Source organism: Neofelis nebulosa, chromosome 18 (genome assembly GCF_028018385.1).
Source record: "Neofelis nebulosa isolate mNeoNeb1 chromosome 18, mNeoNeb1.pri, whole genome shotgun sequence".
NCBI classification, from domain to species: domain Eukaryota; kingdom Metazoa; phylum Chordata; class Mammalia; order Carnivora; family Felidae; genus Neofelis; species Neofelis nebulosa.
In genome coordinates, this window is record NC_080799.1 from 5174712 (window position 1) to 5197161 (window position 22450).

The 22450-nt window shown below is 42.7% G+C and overlaps 1 protein-coding gene across 3 annotated transcripts in view; it reads left to right on the forward strand.

Annotated features, from left to right (window-relative positions):
- Nucleotides 1-22450, forward strand: part of LOC131500842 (radial spoke head 10 homolog B-like) — a 61767-nt gene that overhangs the window by 10774 nt on the left and 28543 nt on the right. The window contains exons 5-14 of one of the 3 annotated variants that reach the window (XM_058710343.1): nt 667-840; nt 2628-2713; nt 4068-4188; nt 12817-12993; nt 14309-14468; nt 15690-15811; nt 17679-17868; nt 19552-19666; nt 20683-20762; nt 20865-21013. In XM_058710343.1, coding sequence (XP_058566326.1) covers nt 667-840; nt 2628-2713; nt 4068-4188; nt 12817-12993; nt 14309-14468; nt 15690-15811; nt 17679-17868; nt 19552-19666; nt 20683-20762; nt 20865-21013 — 1374 coding nt within the window. The remainder of the gene's footprint in view (nt 1-666; nt 841-2627; nt 2714-4067; nt 4189-12816; nt 12994-14308; nt 14469-15689; nt 15812-17678; nt 17869-19551; nt 19667-20682; nt 20763-20864; nt 21014-22450) is intronic. The other 2 variants (XM_058710344.1, XM_058710345.1) reach the window with 2 other exon arrangements.

Below are 22450 nucleotides of genomic sequence, written 5' to 3' on the forward strand. Positions count from 1 at the left end.
CATGGGATCTGACCGGCGATCAGGCCAGGCTACCCTGTCCTCTTTTCTCCATTGGCTGGCCGCCTCCAGCCAGGTCTCCTTCCTGAGAGACAATCCAGTGGCTCAGGGCTGTGGTGCATGGAACTGCGTGCTGCCCACTCAGCTGACGTCCCGGCCCCAAGCAAAGCGGATTCTCTGGAAGGCACCCACAGGGCGGGCGGTTGGCTGGTGTGTCTACAGAATATTTTGATGAACCACAGGCAGAAAGAAGGGTTTCCATGAGTTGATCACTAAGCCGGGCTAATCACCAGAGTCCCCTGGAGATCCCAGGGCATTGAGCCTCCTTCGAGGTGGGTTCCAAGACTCTAAAGTTCCCAAGGCCGGGATCGCAAACCACCACTGTTCCACGTCACCTGTTTGCTTCTTGGAGCCTTCTCTGCACTCAGCTTCCAGCTATTTTATCCTGCTGGTGCTTCTGCCCAGGAGAGGGGAGGTGACAGAGGACGGAGTGTGTAGAGAAGGAGGGAGGAGGGTAGAGGCTGGGGGAGGGGGGCGGATATTCCACTGTTTCCATGGAGGAGAGACAGGAATAGTATCCAGTAGTCAAGGAGGCATCTCAGTCTGCTCATAGGAGAGGGGTCTCTCTACTGCCTTCTTTCTCTCACTCTCAGGGTCGTTTTGCCCTAGGGGGAGTTTGTGAAGAACATGCCCATGAAGCATGGCATGTACACGTGGCCGGATGGCAGCACCTATGAAGGAGAAGTGATACACGGCGTGAGGCACGGATTTGGTATGTTCGTATGTGGCACGCACCCCGTGTCCTACATCGGCCAATGGTGTCACGGCAAGAGACACGGGAAGGTGGGTGAGGCGGCCACTTGACTCCCGTCCATAGATAGGATGAACAAATAGAGGTGTGGGAGGTAGGGGGCTGTCCTACAACTATGGTCCCTTCTTGTTTATTGACGTGAAATCCACATCACACGAAACTCACCATTTCAGACTCTGCAATTCAGCGCATTCAGTGCATTCTCAGTGCTCTGAGACTACCACCTCTGTCTAGTCCCAAAACATTTTCATCGACCCTCCAAAGTAAAGCCCTGTACCCACCAGGCAGTTATTTCCCACCCGGACCCCCCCGGTGGCCATCATTCTGCTTCCTGTCTCTATGGGTTTACCTACTCTGGATGTTTCATGTGAATGGAACCCTATGTTATGCGGCCTTTTGGATCTGGCTTTTTTTTATTCAGCATCATGTTTTTGAGATCCATCCGTGTTGTAGGTACTTAATTCTTTTTTGTGGCTAATAGTCCACCATATGGATGGACCACGTTTTGTTTATCTGTTCATCCATTGATGGGCACTTGGGCTCTTTCCATCTTTTGGCTTCTGTGAATAGCACCACCATGAACGCGTGTGTAAGGATTATTTGGGTACTTGTCTTCAGTTCTCTGGCGTATAAACCTAGGAGTGGAATATGGTAACTCGATGTTTAATGCTTTGAGGAACCTCCCAACTGTTTTCCACAGCATCTAGCCCAATTTACATTCTCACCACTACCACAGGTGATCCTTTTAAGCAAGGTTGCTGTTTCTGGCACTATTTGCTTTTGTATTGGATGATAAAATACCACAGCAGTGTTTTCATAAAATGTTAATAAGAAAAGAAACAGTCTACCATTATAATCATCATTCGACTCGAATATAGACAATTCTGTCCATTGGCTTCCCTTCCTTTCCCTCCCCTTGTTCAGCTCATAGTGGGTCAATTCAGACTGGGGGTGGTGGCAGCTTCTAGACAACGGCCCCTGGATGGCTGCACGAAGGAACAAGCCAGCTTGGTAGTGGAGAAGAAGATAGAAAAATCACACACTCACACACACACACACACAAAGAAATAAACCACCGAATAAGAAGCAACTTGAGGCCATTCAGTGAAGGTCCTCATACGTGCATGGTGACTATTCCTCAGAGGAGTCACGGAAGCAAGGTTACACCACGTTCACTTAAACTTGGAGGCAGTCTTGGGGTGCCTGGGTGGCTCAGCCGGTGAAGCGTCTGACTTTGGCTCAGGTCATGATCTCATGGTTCGTGAGTTTGAGCCCCACGTTGGGCTCTCTGCTGATGGCTCGGAGCCTGGAGCCTGTTTTGGATTCTGTGTCTCCCTCTCTCTCTGCCCCTCCCCTGCTCCTGCTCTGTCTCTCTCTGTCTCTCAAAAATAAATAAATGTTAAACTCGGAGGAAGTCAAATAAGGTGACAAATGGGTAAAACGAAAGTGGTTTGGGTACATAAAAGGGACTGGCCTTCAGTTACACAGAAGGTGCTACTATTCAGGTTAGGTAACAACACAATGGGATTGTTCAGGTACTTACTTGACTCACAGTTATCGAATATAATATATATAATATAATGATTAGCCCTAATGTGACGCCTCATTATTGGGAGTCATTGATTGGTGGCATCTCTTTCTTACTTGGTGGATACTTCACCATTTTCTCGATTACGAGACAGAAACATATCATGGATTAAATGTCTTGCCTTCATAGGACCTTGACTTCCACATAGTTCGGACTCCTTTAATTCATCTTTGCTTTTAATAAACATTTGCTGTATGGCTTGCTTTGTTAAAATGATATCATTTGTTTTAGGGCTCTATTTATTACAATCAAGAAGGGACCTCTTGGTACGAGGGGGACTGGGCATACAACATCCGAAACGGCTGGGGGGTAAGATGGTACGTATCACCACGGCCGCTCTGGGGGCGTGGGGGGGAGGGTGTGGGGCCCAAATGATTTGCACTTAGCTGCTTAAAGACAAGGTGCAGAGGGGCACCTGGGTGGCTCGTTGATTAAGCATCCAACGCTTCATTTTGGCTCGGGTCATGATCTCAAGGTTGGTGGGTTCGAGCCTCGTATTGGACTCCATGCGGACAGCACAGAGCCTGCTTGGGATCCTCTCTCCCTCTCTCTTCCCCTCCCTGCTTGTTCTCTCTCTTCTCTTTCTCAAAATAAATAAACTTTGAAAAAAAAAAAGATAAGGTGCAGAAATTTCGGAGAACACGTTTTCTATATAGGCAGGGCAGAATATTTCAATCCACCCCAATGGAATCTCCACAGTGATGAAAATATTCTACAGAAAATTTAAAGGAACGTTATATTAAGTGAGATCTAATGATACAACCATACTTTATCACATGTAGAAACTTTGTTGTCTCATTCATGGATATCTCGTATGTTTTCAGAAGACTCTTGACGTGTTTGCTTGATTTTAGATCGAGCTGATGGAGTCATATATTTTAAGGATTGAAATATTTGGGGGCGAGGGGTGCGTGGGTGGCTCAGTCAGTTAAGCATCCGGCTTCATCTCAGGTCATGATCTCATGGTTCGTGGGTTCAAGCCCCACATTGGGCTCTGTGCTGACAGCTCAGAGCCAGGAGCCTGCTTTGGATTCTGTCTCTGTCTCTCTCTCTCTCTCTCTCTCTGCCCCTCTCCTATTTGCACTCTGTTTCTCTGTCTCTCAAAAACAAATGTTAAAAAACATTTTTTAACAAAAAAAAAAGGGAGCAAAAATGTTAACTAATCATACTACTATATGGAGTTGTTTTTAAAAGATTTAAAATCCCTGCTCTTATCCTCCTTATCACCTTAATTAAATGATCAGAGGATTTAATAAAGTGGGTTGTCTTATCCCTAAGATGATGATTTTTACCACCTGTCCATTTGAGGAGACTGTATGGGCACAAGGGTTGGATTTCTTCAAAGGTGTTTAGAGAAAAAGTTTAAAGGACAGTCTTCTTAGGGGCGCCTGGGTGACTCAGTTGGTTTAGCATCAGACTTCGGCTCAGGTCATGATCTCGAGGTTCATGAATTTGAGCCCGACGTTGAGCTCTGTGCTGACAGCTCGGAGCCTGGAGCCTGCCTCGGATTCTGTGTCTCCCTCTCTCTCTCTGCCCCTCCCCTGCTTGAGCTCTGTCTCTTTCTGTTTCAGAAAAATAGGTAAACATTTTAAAAAATGTAAAAGAAAGTCTTCCTAAAGATAAGTGTTGTATATAAAATAACCGATTGTTTTTTATTTTTCTCCGTCCCAGTTACAAGTCTGGAAACATATATGAAGGTCAATGGGAGGACAACGTGCGTCACGGGGAAGGCAGGATGAGGTGGCTGACGACCAACGAAGAGTACACGGGGCAGTGGGAGAAGGGCGTCCAGGTACGGCGCCCGCGGGTGTGACCCGAATGCACCCAGACGGGGACGCTGCTGATGCCCTGCACATGCGTCACTTGGTACATCATCCGGTCACCTGAAACTTCAGCACTGCTAAATTTAGAAACCCAAAGTATGATTTGCTGGTCCAGACCCTCTTTTTTTAGTGCCATTTTATTATTCAGGTTTCTCTAAAGGTCTTACACACGGGTGAGCAACAAAATGGTTTTTTTTAATATCTATTTTGAGAGAGAAAGAGTGTGTGAGTCGCGGGGTGAGCAGAGAAAGAGAGGGAGAGAGAGAACCCCAAGCAGCCTCCACATGGTCAGTGCAATTTGCGGGCTCGGCCCCACAAGCCATGAGATCGTGACCTGGGCCAAAACCAAGAGTCGGACCCTGAACCTACTGATTCATCTAGGCGCCCCCAAGCAAGCAGATCTCAATTCCCATGGCTCGTGTGTAGACCAAGACTATTATCTATGCCTTAGGAGCTGTGTATTTCCCGCACAGAAAAGAAAGGCTTCATACGGTTAGTTTTATATGACTTATACAAGCTTGGGTTTTCTGATAATATCTGCATGTTAATCTGGTAATTAGGGGCCTTGCTGAACTCACATAATAGTTCTGATCAGTATTTTGTAGGTTCTTTGGGATTTTTTAATATAGACAATCCCGAGCACGGGTGCAGGGGCAGACAGCCTCGCATTGGGCCTGAGCCTAGTGGGAAAGCATTCAGTCTTTCATCGTGGGCGATGTTTGCTGTGGGTTTTTCAGGGATGCTCTTTATCAGGAAGAGCCATCAGTTATTAGGAGGAAGCGCTCTAAGTCTTCATTTGCTTACAGTTTTTATCATGAATGGATGTGAAGTCTGTCCAGTGCTTTTCTGCCTCCAGTGGGAGGATCTGTGTGGTTTTTCTTCTCTAGTCTGTTGATCATGTTGGATTACATTGGTTTATTTTCTTAAAAAAATTATTTTACTCTTATTTTACTATGAACCTAAAATTATTAAGGTGTTAATTTTAATTCCAGTTAACGTACAGTATTGTATTAGTTTCAGGTGTGCAATTTAGTGATTCAACACTTGTATACATCACCCTGTGCTCATCATGACAAGTGCCTTCATCCCAGCACCTGTTTCTTCCACCCTCCTGCCCACCTCCCCTCTGGCAACCATCACTTTGTTCTCTGTAGTTAAGAGTCTGTTTCCTGCCTCGACTCTCTCTCGCTCTCTCTCCGTTTTTTTCCCTTTTCTTGTTTTGCTTCTTAACTTTGCTTGTATTTGTCTTTCTCTGACTCATTTTGTTTAGCATTAGCGTCTCTAGCTCCATCCATGTCGTTGCAAATGGCCACACAATCTTTTCGATGGCTGAGTAATATTCCATTGTGTGTGTGTGTGTGTGCGCTCGCATGTGTGCATGTACCACGTCTTCTTTACCCATTCATCAGTCAGTGGACACAGCTCCTTCCATATCTGGGCTGTTGAAAATAATGCTGCTGTAAACATGGGGGTGCATGTATCTCTCAGTTAGGGTTTTTCTATTCTTTGGGTAAATAGTAGTGTGATTGCTGGATTCTAAGATAGCTCTACTTTCGGTGTTTTGAGGACCCTCCATACTGTTCTCCAGAGTGGCTGCACCAGTTTGCATTCCCACCAACAGTGCAAGAGGGTTCCCTTTTCTCTACATCCTCACCAACACCTGTTGTTTCTTGTGGTGTCGATTTTAGCCATTCTGACAGGTGTGAGGTGATACCTCATCCTAGTTTTGATTTGCATTTCCCTGACGATGAGTGGTCATGAGTATCTTTTCACATGTCTCTTGGCCATCTGTATATCTTCTTTGGAGAAATGTCTGTTCGTGTCTTTTGCCCATTTTTTAATTGGATTGTTTTTTGGGTGTTGAGATTTCTGAGTTCTGTATATATTTTGGATTCTAGCCCTTTATTGGATATGTTATTTGCAGACATCTTCTCCCATTCCGTTGGTTGCGTTTTGGTTTTGTTGATTGTTTCCTTCACTGTGCAGAAGCTTTTTGTCTTGATGAGGTCCCAACAGTTTATTTTTGCTTTTGTTTCTCTTGCTTCAGGAGACAGATCTAGAAAAAAACTGCTACAGCCGATGTCAGAGAAATTGCTGCATATGCTCTTTTCTAGGATTTTTATGGTTTCAGGTCTCACGTTTAGGTCCTTAGTCCATTTTGAATTTTTTTCTCTATATAGTGTAAGAAAGTGGTCCAGTTTCATTCTTTTGTATGTGCCTCTCCAGTTTTCCCATTAGCATATGTTGAAAAGACAGTCTTTTATTTATGGGGTGCCTGGGTGGCGCAGTCGGTTAAGCGTCCGACTTCAGCCAGGTCACGATCTCGCGGTCCGTGAGTTCGAGCCCCGCGTCAGGCTTTGGGCTGATGGCTCGGAGCCTGGAGCCTGTTTCCGATTCTGTGTCTCCCTCTCTCTCTGCCCCTCCCCCGTTCATGCTCTGTCTCTCTCTGTCCCAAAAATAAATAAAAAACGTTGAAAAAAAATTTTAATAAAAAAAAAAAAAGAAAAGACAGTCTTTTATTTAAAAATAGTTATTTTTTAAGTTTATTTTTTGAGACAGCACAAGTGGGGAAGGGGGAGAGAGAGAGAGAGACAGAGAGAGAGAGAGAGAGAGAATGAGAGTATGTCAAGCAGGCTCCATGCTGCCAGGGCAGAGCCCAATATGGGACTCAGACTCAGGAAACTGTGAGATCATGACCTGAGGTGAAACCCAGTCGGGTGCTTAACCAACTGAGCCACCCAGGTGCCCCTGTGTTGTTGTTGTTGTTGTTGTTTTTTAGTTTTTTTATTTATTTTGAGAGAGACAGAATGTGAGCAGGAGAGGGCCAGAAAGACAGGGAGACATCCAAGCAGGCCCTGTGCACGGTTGGCACAGAGCCCGATGCAGAGCTTGAACTCATGAAACTGTGAGATCATACCTGAGCCGAAATCAAGAGTTGGACACTCAACTGACTGAGCCACCCAGGTGCCCTGAGACTGTCTTTTTCCCATTGGATACTCTTTCCTGCTTTGTTGAAGATTAATTGCCCATATAATTGTGGTTTTATTTCTGGATTTTCTATTCTGTTCTATTGATTTATGTGTCTATTTTTGTGCCGATACCATACTGTTTTAATTACTACAGCTTTATAATAGAACTTGAAGTCCAGAATCATGACGCCTCCAGTTTTGCTTTTCTTTTTCAAGATTGCTTTGGCTATTTGGGGTCTTTTGTGGTTCCATACAGATTTTAGGATTGTTTTTTTCTAATTCTGTGAGAAAAGCTGATGATGCTTTGATAGAGTTTGTGTTAAATCTGTGGATTGCTGTGGGTAGTATAGACATTTTAACAGTATTTGTTCTTCTAATCCATGAGTATGAAGTGTCTTTTCATTTCTTTGTGTCTTCTTCAGTTTCTTTCATCAGTGTTTTATAGTTTTCAGAGTATAGGTCTTTCACCTTTTTGATTAGTTTCATTCCTAGGTATCTTATTATTTTTGGGTGCAATTGTAAATGGGTTTTCTTAGTTTCTGTTTCTGCTGTTTCCTTATTGATCTATAGAAATCCAACAGATTTCTGTATGTTGCTTTTGTATCCTGTAACCTTACTGGATTCATTGTTCAGTTCTAGTAGTATTTTGGTGGATTCTTACAGGTTTTCTATACTGAATATCATGTCATCTGCAAATAGTGAAAGTTTGGCTTCTTCTTTGCTGATTCGGGTGCCTTTTATTTCTTTTTGTTGTCTGATGGCTGTGAGTAGGACTTCTAGTACTATGTTGAATAACAATGGCGAGAATGGATATTTTTTTGTCTTGCTCCTGATCATATTGGAAAAGCTCTCAGTTTTTCCCCATTGAAGATGGTATTAGCTGTGGGTTTTTCATATGTGGCCTTTATTACATTGGGGTATGTTCTAAATCTCCTTTGTTGAGGGTGTTTATCATTGAATGGATGTTGTACTTTGTCAAATGCCTTTTCTGCCTCTATTGAAATGATCATGTGGTTCTTGTCCTTTCTCCTATCGATGTGATGTGTCACATTGATTGATTAGTGAATATTGAACCACCCACATAACCCAGGAATAAATACCACTTGATTGTGGTGAATGATTTTTTTAATGTATTGTTGGATTTGGTTTGCTAGTATTTTATTAAGAATTTTTGGGGGCGCCTGGGTGGCGCAGTCGGTTAAGCGTCCGACTTCAGCCAGGTCACGATCTCGCGGTCCGTGAGTTCGAGCCCCGCGTCAGGCTCTGGGCCGATGGCTCGGAGCCTGGAGCCTGTTTCCGATTCTGTGTCTCCCTCTCTCTCTGCCCCTCCCCCGTTCATGCTCTGTCTCTCTCTGTCCCAAAAATAAATAAAAAATGTTGAAAAAAAATTAAAAAAAAAAAAAAAAAAAAGAATTTTTGCATCCATGTTCCTCAGGGATACTGGCCTGTGGTTCTCTCTTTTTTTTAACTTTTATTTTTTATTTTAGAGGGGGAGGGGATGGGCAGAGGGGGAGAGAGAGAGAAAGAGAGACAGAGAGAGAATATGAATATGAATGAATGAATCTTAAGCAGGTTCCATGCTAAGAATGGAGCCCAGTACGGACCTCAATCCCACCACCCTGGGATCGTGACCTGAGCCGAAATCAGGAGCCAGATGCAACTGACTGAGCCACCCAGGCACCCCTCTGGTTCTCTTTGTTAGTGGATGTTTTTTCTGGTTTTGGTATTAGGGTAATACTGGCCTCATAGAATTAATTTGGAAGTTTTCCTTTTCTATATTTTGGAATAGTTTAAGAAGAATAGGCGTTAACTCTTCTTTAAATGTTTGGTAGAATCTGGTCCTGGACTTCTGTTTGTTGGGAGGTTGTTTTTTTTTATTATTATTATTACTGAGTCAATTTCTTTGCTGGTTATTGGTCTATTCAAATGTTCTATTTCCTCCTATTTTGGTTTTGATAGTTTATATGTTTCTAGGAATGTATCCATTTCCTCCAGGTTGTTCCACTTCGTTAGCCTATAGTTTTTCATAACATTCTCTTAGGATTGTTCGTATTTTTGAGGTGTTGGTTGTTATTTCTCCTCTCTCATTTGTGATTTTATTTGTTTGAGGCTTTTCTCTTTTTTTCTTGGTAATTCTGGCTGGAAGTTTATCAATTTTGTTGATTGTTTTTCAAAGAACTAGCTCCTGGTTTCATTGATCTGTTCTATTATTATTTTTAGTTTCTATATCATTTACTTTTGCTCTAACCTTTATCATTTCCTTCCTTCTGCTGTTTTTAAGTTTTGTCTGTTGTTCTTTTTCTAGCTCCTTTAGGTGAAAATTTAGGTTGTTTATTTGAGATTTTTCTGGCTTCTTGAGGTAGGCCTATATTGCTGTATACTTTCTTCTTAGGTCTGCTTTTGCTGCATCCCAAATGTTTTGAGCCATCGTGTTTTCATTTTCATTTATTTCCATGTACTTTTTAATTTCTTCTTTGAGTTACTGGTTAACCCATTCATGCTTCAGTAGGATGTTCTTTAACTTCCATGTATTTGTGGTCTTTCCAAATTTTTTTCTTGGGGTTGACTTCTAGTTTCATAACATTGTGGTCATATGCATGGTATGATTTCAATCTTCTTGAATTTGTTGAGGTTTGTTTTGTGGGCTAATACATGATCCATTCTGGAGAATGTTCCATGTGCACTCAAATGAGTATTCTACTGTTTTACAATGGAATGTTCTGAATGTATCTGTTAAGTCCATCTGGTTCAGCATGTCATTCAAAGCCATTATTTCCTTGTTGATTTCCATGCTAGATGATCTGTCCATTGATGTCAGTGGGGTGTTAAAGTCCCCTGCTATTATTGTATTATTATCAATTAGTTCCTTTATGTTTGTTATTAACTGTTTTATGTATTTGGGTGCTTTCATGTTGGGTGCATAAATATTTACAATTGTTAGGTCTTGTTGGATTGTCCTCTTTATGATGATACAGTATCCTCCTTTGTCTTTTGCTACAGTCTTTGTTTTATTTTTATTTTTTTAAGTGTTTGTATTTTTGAGAGAGAGAGAGCAGGGAAGGGGCAGAGAGAGAGGGAGACACAGAATCCAAAGAAGGCTCCAGGTCCTAAGCTGTCAGCACAGAGCCTGATGTGGGACTTAGACTCACAAGCTGTGAGATCATGACCTGAGCAGAAGTCAGATGCTTAACCGACTAAGCCACCCAGGTGCCCCCACAGTCTTTTTTTTTAAGTCTATTTTATCTGATGTAAGTATTGTTACTCTGGCTTTCTTTTGCCATCAATTTGCGTGATAGATGTTTCTCCATCCCCTCACTTTCAATACATTGATTGATTTTCAGATGTTGAATGAACCTTGTATTCCAGTGATATCACCCTGACGTGACCATGATTATATTATCCTTTTTATATGTTGCTAGATTCAATGTCCTAATACTTTGTTGAAAATTTTTGTGTCTATGATCATGAGAGATTTTGATCTTTAGTATTCTTTCCCTTTAATATCTTTGCCAGATTTTAGTAACCAGGGTAATGTTGCCACATAAAATGAGTTGGAAAGTGTTCTCTTTAATTTCCTGAGTTTGTAGAATTGGTATTCTCTCTTCTGGAGCCATTTACCTGAAGATGCCAGTGAAGATTTCTGGGACTGGAGCTATCTTTGTGACAAGAGTAACAATAAGTTAACTCTATATTAACTATAAAATAACACTTAAAAAATAGATAATGCACTATTCAGGTTATCTGTTTCTTCTTGAGTAAATTTTGGAAGTTTGTGTTATTGAAGGAATTTGTCCATTTCATAGAAATTTATTAGCATATGGCTGTGCATAATATTCTCTTGTTATTCTCTTAATCCATATTATAGGAGATCTATAGTGATGTTCCCTGTTTCTTCTGGTATCAGTACTTTGTGTTTTCTCTTTTTTTTTCTTCAGTCCTGGCTAGAGATGTAGCCATGTCATGAAAATTCTGTAAGAGCCAGTTTTAGTGCTATTCATTTTCTCTTGATGGTTTTGAGTTTTTAATTTGATACCTGCTCTTTGTTATTATTTTCCTTCTACGTGCTTCAGGTTTACTATGCTCTTCTCCTTGAGTTGTAGTATGGAAGTTTTATTGATTTGAGACAATTTTTTTCTAATACAAACATTTAATACTAAAATTTTTTCTCATAACACTGCTTTATCTGTATTCCATTAATTCTGATATGCTTTTAACTTTTGTTCAGTTCAAATATTTTCTAATTTCCCTATGACTTCCTCTTTTGAATATAAATTATTTTGATGTATATTGCTTTATTTCCAAATGTTTGGAGGCTTTTTCCAGATTTCTTTCTGTTGTTGATTTTTTGTTTAATTCCATTGTGATCAGAGAACATACTTTGTGTTCTTTACACACTTATTACATTTCTTTTAAATACGTTGTGGTTTATTTTATGGCCCAGAATATGGTCTTTTTCAGTGAATGTTATGTGCATTTCTGCTTTTGTTGAATGGAGTATTCTGTGGATGCCAATTAGATCAAGTTGGTTGGTAGTGTTGTTCTTTATCACATTTCTTCTATTGCACATTACTCTCTTCTGTCTACTTTTTCTACCCATTTCTCAGAGGAGAGTGTTGAAGTGTCCAAATATAATTGTAGATTTGTCTATTTCTTCCAAATCTATCAATTTTTGTTTTATATATTTTAAGGCTCTATTGTTACGTGTAGGATTGTTATGTCTTCTTGGTGAGTTGACCCTTTTTATCATTTGTAATGTCCCTCTTTAGCCCTGATAATTTATATTCCTCTGAAGTCTTTTCTGATAGGAATAAAGCTACCCCAGGTTTCTTTTTAGTTTTTAATTGTGGTAAAACACACAGAACACAAATTCAGGGGCATTAAGCACATTCACACTGTTGTGAATCACCTCCATCCATCTCCAGAACTCTTCATCTTCCCAAACTGAGACTCTGTCCCCATTAAACACTCACTCCCCGTAACCCCTTCCCCCACCCCCGCCACTGGCTTATATCACTTAGCATAATGTCTTCAACAGACACAATGGGCTGAATGAATAAACAAATGGATGATGATATAAACATACAATGGAATATAATTTATTCTTTAAAAGGCAGGACATTCTATGAGGTGACTGGGTGGCTCAGTCGGTTAAGCGTCTGACTTCGGCTCAGGTCATGATCTCGCTGTTCGCAGGTTCGAGCCCTATGTCGGGCTCTGTGCTGACAGCTCGGAGCCTGGAGCCTGCTTTGGATTCTGTGTCTCCTTCTCTCTCTGCCCCTCCCCTGCTCGCACTCTGTCTCTCAAAAAGAAATAAATGCAAATTAAAAATTTTTTTAAAAGAAGGACATTCTGACGCATACTATAAGATGGATGAAACTTGCAGACATTATGCTTAAGTGAAATAAGCCAGTTGCAAAAGGACAAATACTATATAATTCCACTTATATGAGGTACCTAAAGGAGTCAGATTCAAAGGGACCAAAAATAGATGGTGGGTGACAGAGGGAGGGGGTTCTTTGTCCCTTCAAATGAGTTATTGTTATGATCTATTATCTGAATTTTAAATGGATTCAGGTAAAAAGAGAAAATATTTTGAGCATTCCTCATGGAAATTTGCTTTCTTTTCAGAATGGCTTTGGAACACATTCATGGTTTCTAAAGAGAATCCCCAACTCCCAGTACCCTTTGAGAAATGAATACATAGGAGAGTTTGTAAATGGATATCGTCATGGCCATGGAAAATTTTACTATGCCAGTGGAGCCATGTATGAGGGACAATGGGTCTCCAATAAAAAACACGGCATGGTGAGTGCAGATGTGTGAAGAGTACATTTTAAAGAGTCTGTAAAGCAACTAAAATACAGTACAAGGAGTGTCATTCTCTGGTAAAGTGCATCATCCATTTTTGCATAGGATAACCTACTGTCTTATTAAGATAACTATACAAATTTTAAAATAATTTCCAACATATCATCAATATCTAAAAGTGTATTTAGAAGTTATTTAGTTGGTTTATGTTATGTACATGTGTGTGTGTGAGGGTGGTTTTGGTCACAAGTAATGGAATATCTAGCTTAATAATCTGTAAGTGTTAAGGAATGAGTGGATTTGGGGGCACCTGGGGGGCTCAGTCAGTTAAGCGTCCGACTCTTGGTTTCGGGTCAGGTCGTGATCTCACGGTTCGTGGCATTGAGCTCTACCTCGGGCTCTGCGCTGATGGTGTGGAGCCTGCTTGGGATTCTTTCTCTCCCTCTCCCCCTCCCCCATGCTCATGCGCACTCTCTCTCTCTTTCAAAATAAATATATTTTTTTAAAAAAGAAGTGGGTTGCAAGGTTGCTTTGATCCAGCAACTCAGCGATGTTGAGGGTGTTCTTCCTCTCCCCAGGGGACGTCTCCTGCCGTGCTGTCAGCTTCACTCTTATGCTGCCCCTCCCTTATGACCATAAGTTGCTGTGGCTCCAGGCTTCATATCCACCTACACACTAAGTAGAAGGAGAGAAGAAACTCTTTCCCAGGAAGCTTTCCACAGATGTCTTTAGTTTGGTTGAGCTGACTTGGGTCATGTGCTTACCTCTCAATCAGACTGACTATTGGCCTGGGTTGGACAGATCCCAGGAGAGCCCCTCTTTGGTGATAGGCACTCTGCTGGTCACTAGCATGGTTTGATAAGATACCTTCTGTGACCTAGGGGTAATTGGAGAGAGCTCGTGGGACAGATGGGAAAGGAAGAGAAGGAAGAGAGAGGACTTACAGTAATGTGAGACTCTAGGAGCCTGATTCTATATGGGCTAAGTACATATTTAAAAAAAAGTTTTTTTAATATTTATTTATTTTTGAAAGAGAGAGAGTGTGAGAGGGGGAGGGGCAGAGAGAAAGGGAGACACAGAATCCGAAGCAGGCTCCGGGCTCTGAGCTGTCAACACAGAGCCTGACGTGGGGCTTGAACCCACAGACCACGAGATCATGACCTGAGCTGAAGTCAGAAGCTGACTGGGCCACCCAGGCACCCTGGGCTAAGGGCATATCTTAAAAACAAACAAAAAAACTCCAAACCTTTGAAAAAGATACAGACACACATTACCAGTGGTTTTCCTGAACTGTCAATCTCTCTGTCTGCAGGGCCGATTAACGTTCAAGAATGGGCGTGTGTATGATGGCCCATTTTCCAACGACCACATAGTGGAGTTTCCAAATCTTGAAGTTGAGTTCTTAAGTCACCTGGATGGGTCTTCAGAATCTTCCTTCAGGAGCTGGTGCCAGGGATCCTCCATCAGTGCTGGTAGGGGTGTTCTCCTGTCAGCTGCACACAAATTAACCTGTATTATCTACAGAATCCACTCATCGAAATACACCCACTACTTTAGAAAACAAGTTTCGGGGCGCCTGGGTGGCTCAGTCGGTTGAGCGTCCGACTTCAGCTCAGGTCATGATCTCACGGTCCGTGAGTTTGAGCCCCGTGTTGGGCTCTGTGCTGACAGCTCAGAGCCTGGAGCCTGCTTCAGATTCTGTGTCTCCCTCTCTCTCTGACCCTCCCCCGTTCATGCTCTGTCTCTCTCTGTCTCAAAAACTAAATATTTAAAAAAAAAATTAAAAAAAAAAAAGAAAACAGAAGTTTCCTGAGAGAAACTGCTTTCTTTAAAAAAATTTTTTTGGGGGTGCCTGGGTGGCTCAGTTGGTTAAGCGGCCGACTTCACCTCAGGTCATGATCTCACGGTCCGTGAGTTTGAGCCCCTCGTCGGGCTCTGTGCTGACAGCTCAGAGCCTGGAGCCTGCTTTGGATTCTGTGTCTCCCTCTCTCTCTGACCCTCCCCCTTTCATGCTGTCTCTCCCTGTCTCAAAAATAAATAAACGTTAAAAAAATTTTTTTAAGTATTTTTTTTACATTTATTTATTTTTGAGAGACAGAGAGAGACAGAGCGTGAGCAGGGGAGAGACAGAGAGAGGAGACACAGAATCCCAAGCAGGCACCAGGCTCTGAGTTGTCAGCACAGAGCCTAACACGGGGCTCAAACCCATGAACCATGAGATCATGACCTGAACTGAAGTCAGATGCTCAACCGACTGAGCCACCCAGACACCCCAAAACTGTTTTCTTAATAGGTTTTTTGAATACTCTTGTATCCTACTTTGATGGAAAATCTTTTTTTTTTTAATTTTTTTTTAATTTTCAAGAGAGCAGATGTGTGAGTAGGGGAGAGGGGCAGAAGGAGAGAGAATATTAAGCAGGCTCCACGCTCAGTGTGGACCCTGACACAGGGCTCGATCCCATGACCCTGAGATCATGACCCGAGCCGAAATCAAGAGTCGATGCTCAATTGACTGATGCACCCAGGTGCCCCGGTGGAAAATCATTTTGACATAACATTGAAAAAATTTTTTTTGACTTCCAAAATCATTTTATTTTTTTCCAAAAGCATTTTAATTTACTAGTTGAAATAACATTGAAAACTTTTAACCTTGCTTTTCACAATTATCCCCTCTGTCTGCCTTTATTTGCTAGAAATTATCAGAAAGCTTGATGGCAGTGAAAGTAATTCTGTGTTAGGGTCGAGCATTGAGCTGAATCTAAGTTTTTTGCTGAATATGTACCCCAAGGAACACCAAGCAGAGGAAAAGAAGCAGGTAAAAGCCTTTTGTATTGTTATGCATTTACGTTTTAGGCTTAAATATTAATAGTCTCCAGAGTCTTGGAAACATACAGCTGACAGTGGATCTCCTGTGTCAAGTGTCTTTTACAGGCCTGATAGATGCTTCATGTACCGACCCATTTAATTTGCACGGCAAACTTAGTGAACAGGCTTTGTGAGAAAACAGAAGGCCAGATAGAGGGACTCAGCGAGTTAACTGCTGCCTCAGAGCCCACAAGGCTAAAGTTAACCCTCACCCCCAGCTTGGTCTGAAGGCCAAGGCTGTGGCCACCCCACTCCACAGGACATGAATTCCGCTGTGCGTCATTATGGGCTGCTGGGATTCAAAAGAACTCGAAACCCTTAGAAATCATTACAACTTTAGAAATCCACAGAGCCAGAGAAAATTCTGTGTTCCCAGACCTCATTTGATTAACATCTGGAAAATCACATCCACCAAATGACACGTTAGCATCGTGATTCCTGCTTTGGCTGGGGCTTGGTACGAGTCTTCCGTGAAACCATGGATGAAGATGTTTGCAACACGCGCACCACTGGTGGTGCCTCGAAATTGCAAGGCATCCTTGCCCCTTTGCCCTGCCTCGTTCTGGCCTCCTCTGGTCCCAGTTCTGTGGGTCTCAAAGTGGTGACTGTCCACTCCCATCCTCCTTTCTTCTCCCGGCCAGCGTCGTAATTCGGTCTCCTGGTATCACTCGCTTCATCTGCTGTCAGATTGTCATTAAAAACAAGAACTTCTGTGACTTTCTCGAGTTACAAAAATGGTACACAACAGCTGTAGAAAATTTAGAAAATGCAGATAAGAAAAAGTAAAACAGAATCTTCACCCAGACAAATGTGGTGACCACTTTTCCAGTTTTGCTCTGAGCAAACATAACTAGAATTGGGAGAATTCTCCTATAATGTCTGCTCATGTGTATTTAATAATAGCCATTCAATGTTCTCCTACAATATCATTTTTAGATGAATAAACATCCATCGATACACCCAAAAAGGAGAGATTTTCTTATATTATTTTTTTGTGTTTTACGTACATATCATTCACTTTCCACTTTGGAGTTCTTTCCATGTCAACACAGGTAGGTCTTTTAAAAATTACAGATTTGGGGTTGCCTGGGTGGCTTAGTCACTTAAGCTCCCGACTCCGACTCGGGTCATGATCTCACAATCTGTGAGTTCAAGCCCCACATCGGGCTCTGTGCTGACGGCTCAGAGCCTGGAGCCTGCTTTGGATTCTGTATCTCCCTCTCTCTCTCTGCCCCTCCCTTGCTCATACTCTGTCTCTGTCTCTCTCTCAAAAATAAGTAAACATTAATTGAAAAAAATATGGATTTAAAATCTATCTTACCTCATAATTACAAAAGAAGTGTAGGATCTAGAAAGTGAAAAAATTCTGTAACTCAGTTCTTAGAAATGCCTCCAAAAGTGTTTTCTTATAGTTTTTTTTTTTTTTTTTAATTTTAGAGAGTGTGAGCGGGGGAGAGGGGTTGGAGGGAGAGGGAGGGAGAGAATCTTAGGCTCCCCACCCAGCGTAGATTGCCAGTGGGGCTTGAACCCAAAGCCACGAGATCATGACCTGAGCCAAAACCAAGAGTTGGACGCTTAACTGACTGAGCCACCCGGTCTCTCCTGATAACAGCACATTTTTTAATGTTATTCAGAAATTGCATTTTATTGACCTGGGGATGAGCAGGGAAAATACAACATTTGCTGAGCCCTCATAGTGGTCAATGGTAAATGCTATTACTTCACTTGTATTATCTCATTTAATTTATAAAGCAGGTGTTGTCTCTCTTTTGTTCTTATTAGGTAAGATTAAGACGTGCATGGCTTTCTCTTTGTAGGTGGAATATGCTGTCTTAAGAAATATTACAGAATTAAGAAGAATCTATAGCTTCTACAGCAGCCTAGGATGTGATCGCTCTCTGGATAACACCTTTCTGATGACGAAGCTTCACTTCTGGAGGTTTCTAAAAGATTGCAAATTTCATCACCATAATATAACTCTTGCTGATATGGACAGGGTATTAAGCGGTGAGTGTCCCGGTCCTTCAGGTCTTTTGGGTTAAAAGTCACGGTGTGACATGTCACCGTGTGACCAGTCAGGAAATGTGGAGGGAGTGACGAAGGCAAATCCCGGGAGAGATGTTCCAGAAATCAACACACCATCTTCTCAAGGTGCTTAAAATATACCTGAGACACTCTCGTGAAATAATGGCAACGGTAAAAGACCATTTACAGCAGGGCCTGTGAGCCAAGGCCAGCCCCCTGCCTGTTCTTATAAATAAAGTTTTATTGGAACACAGCCATGTCCATTTCCTCATGCATTGTCTGTGGCTGTTTTTGCCCTGTCATGTCAGAACTGAGGGGTTGTGACAGAGACTATCTGGCCCACAAAGCCTAAAGATATTTACTCTGTGGCTCTTGGCGGAAAAGTTTGCCTGCCTCTGATCTGTAGTTTAAAACAGCCCAGTAAATTGTGAGGTCCGAAGCAGAGAGGATCAGGGAGGGCCAGTAGCCGAGAAAACACTTGAGGTGGGCTTGGGCTTGATTTCAAATTAGAAAGTTCATGGCAATAGATTTAACAACTTTGAAGGTTCTATTCCTTTCCGCCGGATTCTGGGAAGCAGGCCTTGACAACCTCAAATTATCTACTGGGAAAACAAAATATCAGGACTGACACTTATTTACTTGAAATGTAAGTGTCGGACATAGATTTTGAGTCCATTTACAGTCAGAGTCACCATTAGAATCAAATGTGGCTCAGACCACGCCAAACTCCGAAAGACACTGGGACAAGGTCTCTTGCAACTTTCCTGATGAGTGACTAGGTCTTTCGTGCGGTACTTAAGTTTTAGGTGCGTGTGTTTACGCTGTTCATAGTATTCACTACGAGAAAAGGTACTCTGTCACACTCACTTCTTTGACTTGTATACCAGGAGCAAATAAAATAGAAGGTTTTAGAAAATACGAGGCGTCAAGAATGCAGTCTTGACATTTGCAACCAACGCGGATGGACCTTGAGGGTGTTATGCGAAGTGAAATAAGACAGAGACAAATAGCATAGGATCTCGCTTGTATGTCAAATCTAAAAAAACAAAGAAGGGGGCACCTGGGTGTCCCAGTGGTTTAAGCATCCACCTCTTGATTCCAGGTCAGGTCATGATCTCATGGTTTGTGGGACCGAGTTCCTTGTGGGGCTCTGTGCGGACAGCTCAGATCTGGCTTGGGATTCTCCCTCTCCCTCTCTCTCTCTCTGTTCCTCTTCTGCTTGAAGCTCTCTCAAAGTAAATAATGAAATATTAAAAATAAATAAAAATTAAAGAACACAGGAACAAGCTCACAGATACAGAGAACAGAGTAGTGGTTGCCAGAGGGGAGGGATCGAAGAGATGGGTGAAGGGGGTCAAAAGGTATAAACTTCCAGCTACAAAATAAGTCATGGGGATGTAACGTGCGGCATGGTGACTATAGTTAAAAATACGGTTATTTAAAAGTTGCTAAGAAGGTCAATCTTAAAAGTCCTCACCGCCAGAATAAAGGAGAAATTTTTGTAACTACGTAGGCGAAGGGTGTCAACCAGTCTTACTGTGGCGGTCATGTTGCAGCACCTAGTGAATGGCGTCGTACACGGGAAACTAATACAACGTTATACGTCAGTTCTACCTCGATTAAAAACAAAGTGCTAGGCATCCTTTCCAATTTCCTTTATTGTAGCCAATAATGACATTCCGGTTGAAGAAATTCATTCTCCATTTACAACAATACTTTTGAGAACATTTCTGAATTACCTCCTGCAATTGGCTTACCACATCCATCACAAAGAATTCCGGTAAGTACCACTTCTGAAGCTCAGAGAGGGCATGGGAGACCTAATCAGTCCTGAGCTGCAGTGGTGCCCACTTTTCTTTGACGTGTGTTACTACTTTTACATACTCCCGAAGGGAAGGGCCAGAAACAAAAGCGTTTCACAAATATTAACCACAAAACCATCGGATGCCAGATTACACTTCTGAAGCCCCTTCCGAGGTGAGTCGTGTTTCAATGTTGAAACTTGCTCTCAGGGTTTTGATCAGAAATAGTCAACACTAGCCCTTCCTCAGGCCCGAATTTCCCCATCTTTCTCAGATGGGGAATAATAAATTGATTGATCCCCTGTCAGAGAAAAATTGATCCCCTGTCTTTTTTTATTTGGAAATAAGTTTTCCAGGAGTGTTGCCATGTTAGTACTTGAGTTCCTACACACCCTTCACTCAGCTGCCCTTAACAATGACATTGTACACGACCACGATGCACCTGTGGAAGTTAAGAAATTAACGTGGGTATGATACCATTAACTAAGTCATGGACATTATTAGGGTTTCCCGGGTTTTCCCAATAATGTCCCTTTTCTGATCCATGTTCCTTGCGTTTAGTTGTCTCCTATCTCCTTGGTCCCTACAACCTGTGATAATTTGTCAGACTTTGTCTTTTATGGCCTTGACGCTTTGGAAAACTCTTGGTCAGTTATCTTGTAAAATGTCCCTTGATTTTGGTCTGCTGATATATTTTTCATCATTGCACTGAGGCTTGCTTGGATTTGGGGCAAGAACGGCGCAGAGGTGAAATACCCTTGGCAGCCCATCACATCAGGGGGACATGGTATTGATCTGTCTTGGTACTGGTGACGTTAGTCCCGATCACTCAGTGACGGTGGCGGGAGGCACGACGCTCTACCATAAACCTACTGTGTCTCCCCTTCTGTACCTTCGTGGTTCGAAGCAAATGACTAAATCCACCCCACACTCAGGGAGAGAGGAATTAGGTTCTACCTGCTGGACAGAGAGGTGACTAGATCTTTCTCGTCAGAAACAGAAGCCCATCACTCTTTCTGTGTTTTACCAAACTGATGACTGAGAACATTCACCCAAATGCTGGCCGCGTAAAAGGTAAATACAAAACCAGCAGCATTATATTGACTGTCGCTTCTTTTTCCAAAATGTAGCTTTGTAATCCTTTTTTGACGGTTTATCGTTGCATTATGTTTTTAGGCAATTTATTCAGTGGGCAACAGCGGACGCTCTATTCCATCAGCCACATCAACAAGAGCTGGGAGATTTACACGGTTTACTGCAGACCGCACGCGGCTCTTCCCCACGAGCCGTCCATGAAGGTGCGACACTTCCTCTGGATGTTGAAAGTAAGTGCTCGTGACCGAGACTGGTTTCACATATATATATTTTTTTTTTTTAATTTTTTTTAACGTTTTTATTTATTTTTGAGACTGAGAGAGACAGAGCATGAACAGGGGAGGGGCAGAGAGAGAGAGGGAGACACAGAATCTGAAACAGGCTCCAGGCTCTGAGCGGTCAGCACAGAGCCCAACGCGGGGCTCAAACTCACGGACCGTGAGATCATGAGCTGAGCCGAAGTTGGATGCTCCACTGACTGAGCCATGCAGGCGCCCCAAGACTGGTTTCATATTAACAGGCATTTGGGTTTTCATTAAAGAAAGGCAACATGTTCTAGAAACGACACACGCATCGTGAGATCCAGGATGGGTTTCCATAGCCAACGAATGTTTACTGGGCCCCTTTGGGCAGAAGCGAGTAATTCCGGGGTCTGGGAACACTGGCTCCATGTGCTTCCTTCCCAGTGAGGGAAGGACCCAGGCGACAGGGCCACAGTGTCTTTGCTAATGCAGACCTTGCCATGTAAGAGAAGATGGGGTGGGGAGGGACGCCAGTGTCATTGACAAAAATTATTATTCATCAGAAAGTAACTTAAAGGAGTTATTAGTTTAAAAGTTAGCGAGAACACCTAGTTCAACAGTATTCTCATGCCAACTTTTGGTAGTTTTTGTTTGAATTCACACCTGTGGGAAGTTAAGTGATAAAACGGGAAGGGTCGAATGCTAACAGGGAATAGGGAAAAGTCTAACGGTGTCGTATGTATACGAAAACCTGACAGCAGCCTGGTGTCTAATACAGGAAAACAGCTTTTGGGAATAGGTGAGCTTTGGCGGGTATCGTACCAGCTGTTCGTTCACTTCCCCCTTTCTTCATGGCCCCTTACTGAAGACACGAGGTCAGTTGTCCCTCTGGATTGGTCACACATCCGCTTCAGGCTGGCTGCATCCTATCAGAGTTGATTACCCTGTTCTACTTTTCCCCGTATTTCCACTAAAGCAGGACAGTTAGAGGCTTGTATGGATTCGGGTTTTTTTCTTGCCCGGACAAAAGCCACAGGTGGTTCTGTGTACTTCCTGTCACCTTGCCTCAGGAATGTTCCCTTTTAGTGATGTTCAGACGGACCAGTGGTGTCAGCACGATCCTTCCATTAAAACCTAGGAGCCTTGGGGCGCCTCGGTGGCTCAGTCTGTTAAGCGTCCGACTTCAGCCTAAGTCATGATCTCGTGGTTCATGAGTTCAAGCCCCGCGTGAGGCCCTGTGCTGACAGCTCAGAACCTGGAGCCTGCTTTTGAGTATGTGTCTCCCTCACACTCTGTTTCTCTCTCTCAAAGATAAACATTAAAAAAAAAAAAAAAAAAAAGAACGTGGAACCTGGTTTGCATGGTGCTTAGGACGGAGTGGAGGGAGGGCCAGCATGGAGCCAGCCCTTATGAGGTGCACGTTCT